Below are 13,828 nucleotides of genomic sequence, written 5' to 3' on the forward strand. Positions count from 1 at the left end.
CCAACCTTGAGGCTGATGGGCTACAGCAGCAAAAGCTACAGCAGCAAAAGTCAGCTAAGAACAGGAAACTGAGACTACAATTCACAAAGCCTCACCAAAACTGGACAATAGAAGATTGGAAAAACGTTGTCTGGTCTGATGAGTATCTTTCTGCTGCCACATTCGGATGGTAGAGCCAGAATTCAACAAACATTAAGCATGGATCCATTCTGCCTTGTATCAATGGTTCAGGCCGGTGGTGGTGGTGTCATGATGTGGGGGATATATTGGGATACTTTAGACCCCTTAGTACCAATTGAGCATGGTTCCAACGCCAAAGCCTACCTGAGCATTGTTGCTGGCCATGTCGATCACGTTATGACCACAGTGTTCCATCTTCTGATGGCCACTTCCAGCAGGATAAGGCGCCATGTCATTTTGTTCCCTTTTATTGGACGATACCCATCGATCGATGATCGATAGATAAAGATATATATGTATGATAGACTCAGTGAACAAAATCATTTCTCTCTTTTAAACTACTAACATTAATTTGAGCTAAACGTGCTAAAAGCAGCCTTTTTTTCTCAGACTGAAAAACCCATCACTCCTGTAGTGAGAGTTTGACGAAATGAACATTTTATTAAATAAAAAGGAAAATGCTGTAAATGCCAGTAATTGCTGCAATTAGAATGCATTTAGTCTATAAAAAAAGCTTTGACAGATTGACTGAGCTAAACAAACATGTTGGATGTAATTGAACCTATCAAAAATGTATCATTGATAAATGTAACATAACAACATATATTTCTGAGATCTCACAATTAGTTATTATTCATAGAGTGGTCTGCCTGTCCTTTTAGATGCCAGGTTAGATAGCATTACTGCCTCCCATACAAAGGTATGACAGGCAATGAACTCCAGAACAAAGAACAGCTTCCATTTTAATCCTATTTTCTAAGATTATCTTGAAATATCTTTTAAACATATGTAGCCAAAAAAGTTTTTTTTTGGTGAATCATATTTGTAATGAAGTTCAAATATAAAGAGGAAGATTTGCAGAAATCCAGACACCTAAACTTTATTATTCTTTATAACAAACTTTGCATTTTAAAATCTGTTTAAGTTTTGTTAGATAGGCAGAATCAGTGTGTGTCTTTGGTGTGTAGTTGTATGATTGGTAAAGCTATAACTGGTAAACTGGTGTGTGTTCTTGTATGTATGCATTTGCACAACAGATTCAGCCCATGAGAAATGAATGCTCACCTGTTTGACCTTGAATTCAAAGAAACACAGCTTTTTATGCTAATCCCTTTCAGAATAGAGCACTGCATTATCCCCCTGAGCCTTTTGCACACACATACAGACCATAATACTCAGCACACACCAGCTGGGCTCTGAATTAAGTTTTTTGATCATGGTAACAAAATTCAATATGGCTGGTAGATTCCTAAAAGCCTCTGGTTATTTTGAATTTGCACTAGACAAAGTTATTTTGTTCTATGTTTCTGTTGTACCACTGGACTGGCAAACAGCGGTTGTGGTTCAAAACCTTTCAAGAAGGGGAACCACGTACTTGGAAGGGTGTGTTCCAAAAACCAGGGAGTCACACTGCCCGGCCTCCTTGGAAAGTCTATGCCTGGGACCCGGATGAGGGGAAGAAGATGGATGGATGAATGAATGAATTCTCTCACAAGATACGTTTTTACCAAAAAGTTCTATTTTGCTTTTATCTGACAATAGCACAGGCTTTAGCAGGGGGTCACATCTGGGACTGCAGGGTTTGAGTCCCTGGCGGTGTGGTGTGTTACTGATGGTAGCCTTTGTTACTTTGGTTCCAGCTCTTAGCTGGGCCGTCACTAGGTCTCCCCGTGTGGTTCTGGGATTTTTGCTCTTCAATCTCGGATCATTTTGACCCCATGGGGTGAAATCTTGTGTGGTAGATTATGAGTGGCCTTACATTTCTTCCGTTCCCTGATAATTGCTTCCACAGTTGATTTCTTCACACCAAGCTGCTTACCTATTGCAGATTAAGTCTTCCCAGTCTGGTGCAGGGCTTCTATTTTGTTTCTGGTGTCCTTTGTCAGCTCTTTGGTCTTGGCCATAGTGGAATTTAGATTGTGACTGTTTAAGGGTGTGGACGGGTGTCTTTATGGTGATTACAGTTCAAACAGGTGATAATAATACAGATAACAGGTGATAGATAGAAGAGCTTCCTAAAGAATAAGTTAAAGGTCTGTAGGGGACAGAAATCTTGCTCATTTGTAGGTGACCAAATACGTACTTACAGAGGAAATTACAAATTATATCATTACAAATCCTACAATGTGATTTCCTAGATTCTTCCCCCCTATTTTGTCTCATAGGTAAATTGTCCGTATGATGAAAAATACAGGCCTATATCATTTTTTAGTAGGGCAAACATGCATAATTTGTGGCTGACTAAACCATTTTTTTGCCCCACTGTGTATCTGTTTTAACTATACCTTATCCCGATTCCTCATTATTAAATGTATTCAGGTTTTTTAAGAGCTTTAATCATAGCTGTGATTTTTCAGATCCTCTGAATTTGGGCCACTTCACAATCTTTCAGTTCTTTTTTTCTGTTTATTACAATTTCATGGTCTTTAGTGGTTTCTACCTAAACCTTAACACATGAGGGACACGATCAAACACCTTCTCCAAACCCACAAAACCCCTTAGTTCTTTTTTTTGCTGGCAAAGATATGACAGTCCTTACAGTAAACTAGTAAACATTAAGCATACTCTTTTTCCCCGTTTTACCTCCTGTGTCATTTTTCTCGAATACAGAACCTTTCTTTATTGCTACAGCTTTCTTTCTCTCTATTCAAAGACCTCATCATCATTTCTACCAGTTGTGATTTGTTCCTAACAACTTTCCCTCTGCACATTTACTTTGGTACATGAATGTTAGCATGCAGCCAATGAAGTCAAAGTGAAGCATTCTTGGGAAATGTGGCGATTCAGATAAAATAAGGCAAATATAATGAGGATGTGTTCCCATGCCAAAGTGTAAAAGTAAGCTCTTATTTTTACCTGCCAAACTGAGTGTTGTCATGTTGGCAGGTGTTGATTATTGGGATTCTTTAAGGCCTGTGTGTGTTTTGTTCATATGTGTCGATTTGCTCAGATCAATGATTGGATTATGTTTTAAATAAGTTTTTTTTCTAATTTTTTTGTGGATTTTCATGCTCTGTTGAACCCTTTAATGCTTAAGACTGAAAATCCCCGAATGGACTGTGCTACCGGTTTTCAATAAAAAGTAGGACAATAATGTAAAAGCTAGTGCCCTTTTCTTATATTTCTTTAAATTTTCCCTATCTTGCTGTTTTTTTAAACTACATGATATAAGAGTTTTATATCAAGTCAGGTCAAACCTATTTATAGGGCGCATTTTAAAACAGATGCTGACTAAAGTTTTTTTTTTTGGGTAGAGGTAAGATCCATAAAAAAGTACAAACACGGCAAAAACAAATACAAAAAAAATGCAATTAGAGGAAAAGGGCCAAAAAGGCAAGCAGTCTTAAATGTTTAAAAATACTATTTGGCTTTAAGTTTAACCTTAAAAGCTCAGCAGCTCAGCGGGGGAAGCACGGTTGTCCCTGAGCTTCAGTCTGCTCTTTTGAAAGACTCTTTTGGTCAGCAGACCTCAGGGACTGTGAGGAGGAGTTGTGTGAGGAAGCCAGTGGAGAAGGTCAGGGTGGGGGCGATGTAGTCTCTTTTTTGTCAACCAGTGAGCAGTTTGTCTGCAGAGGTTTGGTTTAGTAGCAAGTGGAAGAGGGATGACTAATTAATGCCAAAATGAAAGTGAATAACAACAATCGGTGCAAAATGCTATAAAAGAGGAAAACCTTGTTACTGTCTCATGCATTCTGTAAATCTGGGATGGTCTTGTTCAAGTACCTAGTGACAAGTTCGACTAAAAGAGGCAGATCAGCCATATTGTTAGAAATATAGACAATGAAGGCAGCAGGACCAGACAACACAAGGCCTTTTTTTGAAAGAATTTGCCAAGTAAGAACATGTTGAATAAGACAAGATGGGGACCTAGGATAGATCCATGTGAAACTCCAAAGAAAAATATTGGTGAAAAAGGGTGGTAAATTACCTAAGATAACTTATTTCAATAGGAAATGATTCAGTCAAGTGCACAGTCTATTGTCTGGTGGTCCACAGTATCAGTAGGATCTAGTAAAATCAAGACTGAGATTTTACCAGCATCTAGTAGGAGGAGCAGGTCTATGTAGACTTTATGCAAGAAAGAAAATACAGTTTCTACATTAGGTGTTTAATTTGAAATTTAATTTTTACATTAAAACGTTGTTGTTTGTCTAGGTAGGCATTTTTGCTGACATTTACAGAAGTATATTTCATTGGCAGAAATATTTTCCAGGTTCCATGATCGGGGTTTGGGCCGCCGAGGCACCCGCCCTCGACTGCCACCCAAACCACACCTCCGCAGGGTGGCTGGGCGCTCCCTTAGAGATAGGGTGAGAAGCTCGGTCACCCGCGGAGAGCTCGGAGTAGAACCGCTTCTCCTCCACATCGAAAGGAGCCAGCTGAGGTGGCTCGGGCATCTAGTCCGGATGCCCCCTGGACGCCTCCCTGGAGAGGTGTTCCGGGCATGTCCCACTGGGCGGAGGCCCCGGGGAAGACCCAGGACACGCTGGAGAGACTACGTCTCTCGGCTGGCCTGGGAACGTCTTGGGGTCCCCCCAGAGGAGCTGGAGGAAGTGGCTGGGGTGAGGGAAGTCTGGGCATCTCTGCTCAGTCTGCTGCCCCCGCGACCCGGTCCCGGATAAGCGGAGGAAGATGGATGGATGGATGGATGGAAATATTTTCACATTTTTTGTAACACAACAGATTTTTCCTGACAGCCTCTTACTTTCCAAAGACCAGAAGTCCAAAGAGGTTGCAGTGATTTTTTTAGAGAAAAACCATATATAAAAGACCTTTTTAAGGCTAATAGTTAGCTTAATTTGCGCCAGTTTTTATTATTCTGCACTTCCAGTTTCAAACATGATTACCGTTGACAATATGTTAGTTCTATAGCTAAAATAACAACTCAGACTGTATATGAAGGAAAACACATAATTTAGTCATAACTATAAAATTATGAAATTTTAATATTTGTTTGCTAATGTGGCACAAGCACTGCCCAAAGGACTATTTACTTCAGAATCAAAGATAAAGTTTACCATATTTTTTGCACTATAGGGCACACCAGATTTGAAGGTTTGCCATCAGTGAATGGTCTATTTTTGAAATGATGTCATGTATATGGAGCACTAAAGGCACATTAAGCGAGACAAAAGAGCCAGAGATTAGTCCGTACGTCAGTCAGACTGTGTTCACAGTAACCCCAGAACTTGTTAGTATAACGCTAAACCACATTATAAGTGATAGCCACAACTAGTTTGTTTCTGTAAAAATAACTTAAAGGTCATCATTTTACTCTTCCAATTTGTCACATTCTTTGACTTAGTAAGACACCTTTGGTAACTCATTCAGGTTTACATTTAGCATTGTTTTTTCACTGTGAGGTTGCATTACGTTTGACACTTCAGAGCTTAGACACGTCTCCCCTACACCATCTCTGTTTTCTAAGTCAAAATTTGATAAAATCTTTATATTTTCAAGCAGTTGTTAAATAGATTTCATTCTGATGTAAAGAAGCAGCTGTACCTGCAGAAAAAATGTTTCTTAAAGTCAAACTCACATAAGTCTGTTTGATTTATTAAGGTGCATCTATTAATCTATAACCCTGTCGAGTGGACCCTTATCAGTGTCTGCATCAAGTGTCTTCTTCATCATTTCAAGATTAGGAGCCCTTAAATAGAAATTACACACTAGCAGAGACCAATCATGCTTACTCTTGGGGTTTTACTGTGAGGCCTGCCTGTGTTTACCAGGCTGCCTTGTGTGAATGACATTGACTATTTTTATGTAAAATGAAGGATCTCACCAAGAATGCATGGTGAGCTGCAGGGGAGAGCAGACACGTTGGAGAGGTGAGCTTTTAAAGGAAGAACAATTGTGGTGACAAAGGAGGGCTTTTCCTTTTACTGGGTAATACTCCAGGTATGCTGTGCTCACTCAGCCTGTTAATGAGCGAGTGAAGGTCAAATTCCACAAAAAAGCCCATCTTTCTTGAGTCCAGTTGAGTATTTTGTTTCCTTATTCTCTTCTGTGTCTCTCTTTCAGGACCCGGCTGGAATCTTTGAGCTGGTGGAACTGGTGGGAAATGGCACCTATGGGCAGGTCTACAAGGTAAGGTCATCTACCCTAAAGAAAAAGGGGAAGGTAAAATCCTCAAAAAGTTATGAACCAGCAAAGCCTTCATGGTGGACGAAAAAGTCAGTGAGTTGGGGGTGAAGACTGGCATGAGGTTAAAACGCTACTCCAGATTCTCTAACTATGAAAGAAAAAACGCCATTGTGATGTGTATGCATCTGAGTTGTGATGCCTATTTTTAGTGAAGATATTTTATGCTAAAAGAGAAACTCTCCTCAGATTTCCATGGTGCTGGTTAATCCCTGGACTCTAATCTTTGAGGGAATTGATTGTAATGACAACAGCACCAACACATGAGACAAGCGTTTTTCTCAGTAGATAATTATGTAATATTTCACCACAATTCATTGGGTAATTAAATCCTCTTGTGTCTTTTGAAAAGCTTCTTACTTCCTCCACCAGCTGTTTTTCAAATGATCAATAAAAAAGAAATTCTTTGTCTCAGCCATTCCAGCTCTTCAGCCTTTCAACCAATAGTTGTGCTTTGGCCAAGTCGCAGTTCAGTTTTGGCGATGTAGAAAAACTAGTTTTGGGAATCCTATATTCACCTTTTACCTTATTATTCAAATTATGTTTAGTACATGAGTATTGAACATGTAGCATAAAAAATTGATAGAAAATCATTGGTCAGTATGTACACACAGCCTTTAACAACACAACGTGGTCATAGAGGTATCCATAGAGGGTCACGGAGCTGTCTTACACGCGTCCGGTCTTACCCTCACAACTATGGGAAGCAAACCGTTTCACACATGGAGGTGCAACAAAGACGCCTCAGACTCGGAACAAAGCGGCTGTATGAAAGGAGGTTTGTCTTCACACTGCTTCTCATGGTGGAAGTGGTTCCTTCAAAAGGCGCCATGTACTTTTCTAAAATAAGCAGACCAAAGTGGGAGACAGCCTTACCCTTGAGTATTCCTATCATCCAGAACACTGAAAATGGAAGATATAAACAGTACCGGAAGGATGTGGCTGAATAAGGAGCTGTTGCTCTGTATCATTATCAAATTATCGTGAAAATGTTGCATAGATACGTCAATGGGACTTCAGAAAACTGCGAGGTTGTGAGGAAGACTTCCGTGGCTGACTGCAGTTGAAGGAATTGATGTGTGTAGGTAAATTACATGTAAATATTCAAGCTCAGATGCAAAAGTGACATTTACAGCCCTGGTGATGGCCTTACATCTAACATTGGTTAGGGAGTTCAGTCAAAATGGTAAATGACCTAAATCATGAAATGGAAAGTAAGTCCTGAACATTTCTGGATTTGAGGGGATGGGTGGAGCTCACAGGGTTGAGTTAGAGTTCAAAACCCAGATTTGATGGTTGTTGTGTCTTTGAACAAGACATTCAACCCCCACCCCCCACTGCCTCAAACTGTAAAAAAAAAACGTGTCTGTAAATTGCTTTAAAATGCCTTAGTCACATGGTGCTGCAGGTTTTTGGGTTTTTCGGGGCCGTGGTTTGTGATAGAAAAGGGGGGGCTGTATCTTCAGAGGAGCAGGTGGGTCTTGCCTTCCTTGAGGTCCCTTGTGCAGCCACTTCAGTCATTAAAATGATGTCGCACGTGTGGTATGTTTATCGTGAAGAACCTGTAAGAACATTGCGAAGAACACAGGGGGCCGGGAGGTTAAAAAAATAAATAACCTGTACGACATGACTGTGTCTGACCTAATTCCCCTTGCTTACTCCTGCGTGTTGTTTGAGTGTTCGCTACGACCTGACGCCTGCAGCATGGCCGTAGTAAAAATGTGCACAAACATTTTCACCTTACAGGCTCACCGGGTCGTCTACAATCTTTAAATTTGGTCTGCAGCGTACAGATTTGCCCATCTTTCACCCGCAGACAGCCCTTATGTGGCCGTAAGGGCAGTTGTAACTGAGGCAAAAGCACTTGCCAAAGTCCCAGCCCATAGGCCCAATCCAAAGGAGCACGCCACCAGATCAATGACGTTACAGAGTAGCGTCCAACCCAATACTGGAAGGTTGTGGGTTTGATCCAATCCTCCCCACTGAAGAAGTCTCAGAGCTAGCTGGCAGGGGCTTGATTTTATGCAATCCCTCCCCCAAACCAGCAGTAGTTGCTGTTCTGGTGTTCTTTAGTCTCTGGATTCCTCCATAGATTGCTGTGTTTAAGGGGGAAATATAATGATATTTTTCACCCTTTCAAATTAAAATTACCTGAATGTTTTAGTGTTTAAGAACTCTCTTTTTTTTTTTTTTTTAACGAATGTTGGCATCTATTTCAGTCTGTAATCTGTCAGATTTAATAAGAAAACTGGTACATTGTGTCAGAAAGTGATGACAGTTAATTAGTTTAGTTTAATGAATTCATTCATTGTTGCATCTTGTAATTTCCCTTCAGATCGGTTGGTTTTAAGAGAAAATGATCACAAAACTTAAAAAGGTCACAAGCATGAAATCCCTGGAACAAGGCGGTAAAACTGTTTTCCACCTCCCGGCTGACGTCTCCCCTTCCTGCCCCCTAGTTTTAGCAATTCCTCCCAGTTTCAGCTGGTTAGCGAGCGCAGAGGAAGAGCTAAGTGATGCTGAGGCCCCTGAGGAGCGTTAAAGCATGAAAAATGCTCTCAACATTTGGCTGCAGGCGTGAGGCTGCTGCCACAGAAGCTGCCGTGCACGCTCGCTTCCTGCTAAGTGTGACCTTTTCACCAGCTTTGTTTCACTACGCTTCACATTCAAGAGCTCAGAGTCGAGGTTTTACCAGTGAGGAGGCAGTTTGAGCTTTGGCTGGATTTGATTATGCTGTGAATCAGCTTTCACAAAGTGGAGTTTATTCAATCTGTTTTATTGACTGAAGCAGAGAAGCTGAGTATCTCTTTCATTTCAACTCCCTGCACTGATGTCTGCGCTGTTAAAGTCACAATTAGGCTGGAGTCACATTGCAGGCCAAAGCCACAGAAATCAGATTTTATTTGTCCACATCCACACTTTTTCAGGACAATCTAAACAATCCTTGAGACATGAAATCAGATTTTCTGTGGGTCAGTTCTAGGTCAGAAAGGTTTCCAAACATTTTCATTGCAGTCTGTACCAACGGCTGCTTTTTCCCCCCTCCGTCACCTGCAGAATCTGCGGTGGCGGGAAATGGGAAGAGCTGCAGACGGTTTGCTCCTTTATGACTTCTCTTACTTCAACAAATAAAAAGGGCCGATTCCACCTTCAGTATTGTGTCTCGTGCGTGTTTGCTTTATTCCGAGCTGGCATAACGGCATTAAACCGCGCTGTTACTTTATGGTTCCAGTTCCAGATTAAAAATGACAGTGTAAACAAACATCCATAATCTTTACCCACTGATCTAAACTTAGAATGAGGACCTGCTGTGTGAGTGTTGCCTTTGAAAGAAAGCATTTCCTGATCTGACCTGTAGGAGCAGCAGGAAGGGAAGCAAATTTCTTTTTATGAATGCAAACATCACACTTTGAAAACCAAAAATGTACTTTTTGCTCTCCACAAGTTCAAAGGTCTGATAGAACCCGACCTGATCTCCCTTTACAGTCAGGATATTTGTTGAAACTGTCAGGGTTTAGATCGGTTTGTGACATTATTAACTCAAAAGGGTGGGCAATTCCCCTTCCCCATCAACTCATCCTGGATTAAACCTGTTTCAGATATGACCATCTCAAAGCTGGAACACTGATTCCGGCTGTAGGGGCGTTGTTAAGGCTCCGCCCCTAACCCTAAACCAGTCTGAAATTTCCACACTTTTCATTGATATTTCCGAAATAATGCCAAATTTTTGGATACACTGATGGTACTAGAAAGCAGATGAAGAAGGTTTGAGTCTCATCAGACGCCCGGAAACTGAAGGGATTCCTCTGCAAATGTGCCGCGGGTGCACAGAGTAAACACAAGTGTTTGGTTTAGCTCAACAGCAAAGTCTCCGTTCAACAAAAGCAGTTGTGAAGTGGCAGAATAGCAGTGGGAGGTTCTGATATCACAGCCTTTTGTTTAAGGGAGCAACATGTGTGATTTTACTGGCTGTGGATGTCACTCGCTGTGACACCTTTTCCTCCAACCTGCAATTAACATCTCAGTGTGAACAAGGAACAACTTAATACGAGCATGTTGCTGCTGTCGGATGCAGCAGAAGACAATAGGACGTAAGTGGAACAAATAGAAACGCAGAGAAAGAAGTTGATCAGTGGTATTGTTGCTTTGCCCTCTAAACAAAACGTTTTGTTGCTTAGCAGAAACGGGCCATTATGGAGCCAGGAGAGGTTCTGTCTGCTTTTTTTGTTGACATAAACCACTTTAATCTGTCTGCTCTATCTGTTTTTGATATGATTATGCCTTTTGTTACAGAAATATTGTTTCCTTTCTCTTCTCTTTCTAAATTTCAACAGGTTTGGGCCGTACTTTGTATGTTTGATTAAACTTTAAATTTACACCGGTCATTCAAGAATGTGCTAAACGCACGTTAATGAACATGCATTTAGCGTTTGGTGTTCACAATGGACTAGCAGGGAGGGGTTTCTTCTTCCTCTTCTTCCTTTTCTTTGGCATGTCCGCCACCAACAGTTGGAAGAGGTTTGGTTTGCAATGTCAAAGTGGTGCAAATCTGGTCTTTCTTGCTTCAGGCTTTTTTTCCTTCACAGCTCTACTTGGATGTATGAACGACTTGGTGTCGTAGAATTACAGACGGACACAAACCGCAATTATTCATTTCTCCTTCCTGGTCCATTCCGTGAATTAAAAGGGACGCCGTCCACACGTCAGGACCAAATCCGAGTCCCTGATTGGTCAACGTTTGAGCTGGTTTTACTTTCCATGCATGTTCAGTGGCCGCGCGTCTTTTATGTATAGCCTGAAAACAATCCTAAAAAACTCACATTAACGCAAGAGTTTAGAGTTTTTTAAATGGAAATGTAAACGCATGTGCATAGATTTTTCTTTGGACATGTGTTTTTGAGCGCGGAGTGAACGTAGCTTTAGGTGAATCCATTATGTCTGAAGCATTCTCTACATAATAATGACTTGTTCTTACTGATTGTTTTCTGCTGGGATTGTGGATCACATCTGCTTTCAGCTGAGCATGGTGACTTGGTTCAGATGCTCTCAGAGACGAAAGACAGCCAACAAACAAGGCTGAACCAACAAAGTTCTCAGAAGTTGGTCTTCAGACATCATAGAAACCTGCTGGTTTGAGGTCAACAGTTTTAAAAGTACATACATGTCAGTGGCGGCTACTGGTCTTTCAGAGAGGGGAAGCTCATTTTCGGCCTACATCATAAAATTGTCTATTTATTTAAAAGTAAAAAATCAAGCAATTTTGCCAAGCAAATATTTTAAAGAAATAGGTTGCAGCAGTTTTTATTTCGACTGAACTTCCGCGATGGGACTGAGCGCAAATAGCTTCAGTAGCCGCGTTTACATGGGCAAAAGTAATCGGAAAGAACGCCTGATCGGAAAGAAAATGCGTCATGTAAACGCGCCGTTCGGAATACTCTGCCCCGATCAGACTCATTCGGATCAGAATTTCTTTCCGATCGAGATAGGTGGGTTATACCGATCGTTTATCCGATCATGGAGCATGTAAACGGTCATTCCGATCGTGTGTCACTACTGCTCTGGGTTACGTCATGCATAGACGGTGTTTCGCTGAGAGAAAGCTTTGAAGCGCATACGGGACCACCAGCTGCTCTGCGGACGCCCCGTGAAAAGCGCCGCTCCGCTCTCGCCCCTCTGGCTGTCTGCCTCTCCCTCCTTCACGAGGGGTATGCGGGGCAGCAGCGCTTTGTTCCACTGGCACCCGAGTCCCGGTGCCAGTGGACCAAGTGAGCAGAAGAGCCAGATAACTTTGTGTGTGAAGGGAGGGAGGGATGCTTAGTTACATGTGCGCTTTTTTGTTTTGTTATGTGTGGGAGAATTCAGACTGCGAGCCGTCCCGCCGCTCTGGGTTAGGGACTGCAGGACTCAGGAGGAACCGTGTTGTTTGGGGCGGTGTGTGAACGTTTCAGAGCAGAAATAAATGTTGCTCCGCCCTTAGAAGCTGTCCGGGCAAAATAAAGGCCGATGTTATTCCCACATATTTACGTGCAGCCAAGATAGATTGCTGCGTCTCTCGCACGGTCCTGGATTTTGTGTCCACAAGCAAGGCTAATGTTGTTAGCGCGTGTTGTTAGCCTGTCCTAACTCTTCCAGCTCCGTTCTTCAACATAAAAAGCAATGACCACACGGATTAAATAAACGATGAGCGAGCAGGCGCTTCATACTATTCATAACATTAATAAAAGCACGTTTGGAAGATCGCCTCGTGTTACGGAGCTGTTGCATAAAAGTCTGTGGCAGCGGTCTGTTTACAACGAGGCGCACCTCTTCTTCCGGGTTTTTTTTTTTTTTTTACCACTGCTGCGCATGCCCAAACGATTTATTCCGACCAAAGGTGTGAGCCATGGGAACGCTTGTTCTAATCGGAAAAAGGTTTTCTGTGCCCATGTGCACGTGTGAATTATAACCCGACCATTGATCCGATCAAGATATTCTGCCCATGTAACCGCGGCTACTGATTCCTTATAGTACAGAATCGCTGTCAGTCAAAAGGAGACGCAGTCTTTTGACAGACCCTCCAATCATCACGCAGAAGCTCGGAGTTCGGGCCAGCCCACTCCCCAGTCACTCCCAGAGACGCTGAGCGTCCGTGGGCGGGACATAATCGCAGGGTTCATCCAATGACCGTCTAGTTTCGAAGTGCTGAAAAAAAAACGTTCCAAGCAGCCCCATTGAAGTCAATGGACGCTGTGCTTCAACAGGGAAATGCACTGTGACGCTGCGGGAATGTATGAGAAGGAAATCGAGTCAGCCGACCTGCTTTATGTAACTGATTTGAACGAACTCGTCTTTGAGAAGAACATTTTCTAACGCATTTTTACAATAGTACATATTTGACCATTAATTTTGTGACATTATAAGGGAAGCCGAGCTTTGCTTGCAGTCTTAAAGAAATTACCACTGATACATGTTTGAATGACTAATTTATATTGGGGATTGTTTTAGTGTTGAGATAAGTGTTTTATTCCATCTGGCTGCTAAGTTCCTGTGTTGTGAGGTTTGGCTGCAGAGGGGAGATCACAAGATCTTTTTGTTCAACGACCTTTGGTGCTCATACATAGGCTTCACAGAGGAGGAGCTCAGACATGTAGCTGATTGGCTGACATTGGAATCGAGGCGTGAATCTGCTGCTGGATGGTGAGATGACGGCTTCCTCGTGTCTGTTCAGACTGATTACGGAATGGACTCTTTGGATTTTTTATTCAGCTCTTTGTAACTTCCTGCTTCCAGTTCACACAACAGTTGGGCTCAAGAGGCAGAAACCAGGATATCCGGACAATCAAAGCCTTGCAAACACTCTGGTATTCTAAAATGTGTTGTTGTTCTTGTTAGAGACGTGTCGCACTTCCTCTGAAGTTGTCTGAACTGTCTGTGAATTATTTTCAGAACTTAATTCTTAAAAAGCCATGCTGAAGCCTGACTCAGACCCGTGTTAACATGTTGACTGACATTTGCTGTTCAGGAT

The 13,828-nt window shown here is 42.0% G+C and overlaps 1 protein-coding gene across 17 annotated transcripts in view; it reads left to right on the forward strand.

Moving 5' to 3' along the window:
* LOC101166259 (TRAF2 and NCK-interacting protein kinase) overlaps nucleotides 1-13,828 on the forward strand; it is a 72,657-nt gene that overhangs the window by 6,531 nt on the left and 52,298 nt on the right. For all 17 annotated transcript variants that reach the window (XM_023949994.1, XM_023949995.1, XM_023949996.1 and 14 more), the window contains exon 2: nucleotides 6,205-6,270. In XM_023949994.1, coding sequence (XP_023805762.1) covers nucleotides 6,205-6,270 — 66 coding nt within the window. The remainder of the gene's footprint in view (nucleotides 1-6,204; nucleotides 6,271-13,828) is intronic.

Source organism: Oryzias latipes, chromosome 20 (assembly GCF_002234675.1).
Source record: "Oryzias latipes chromosome 20, ASM223467v1".
Classification (NCBI taxonomy): Eukaryota; Metazoa; Chordata; class Actinopteri; order Beloniformes; family Adrianichthyidae; genus Oryzias; species Oryzias latipes.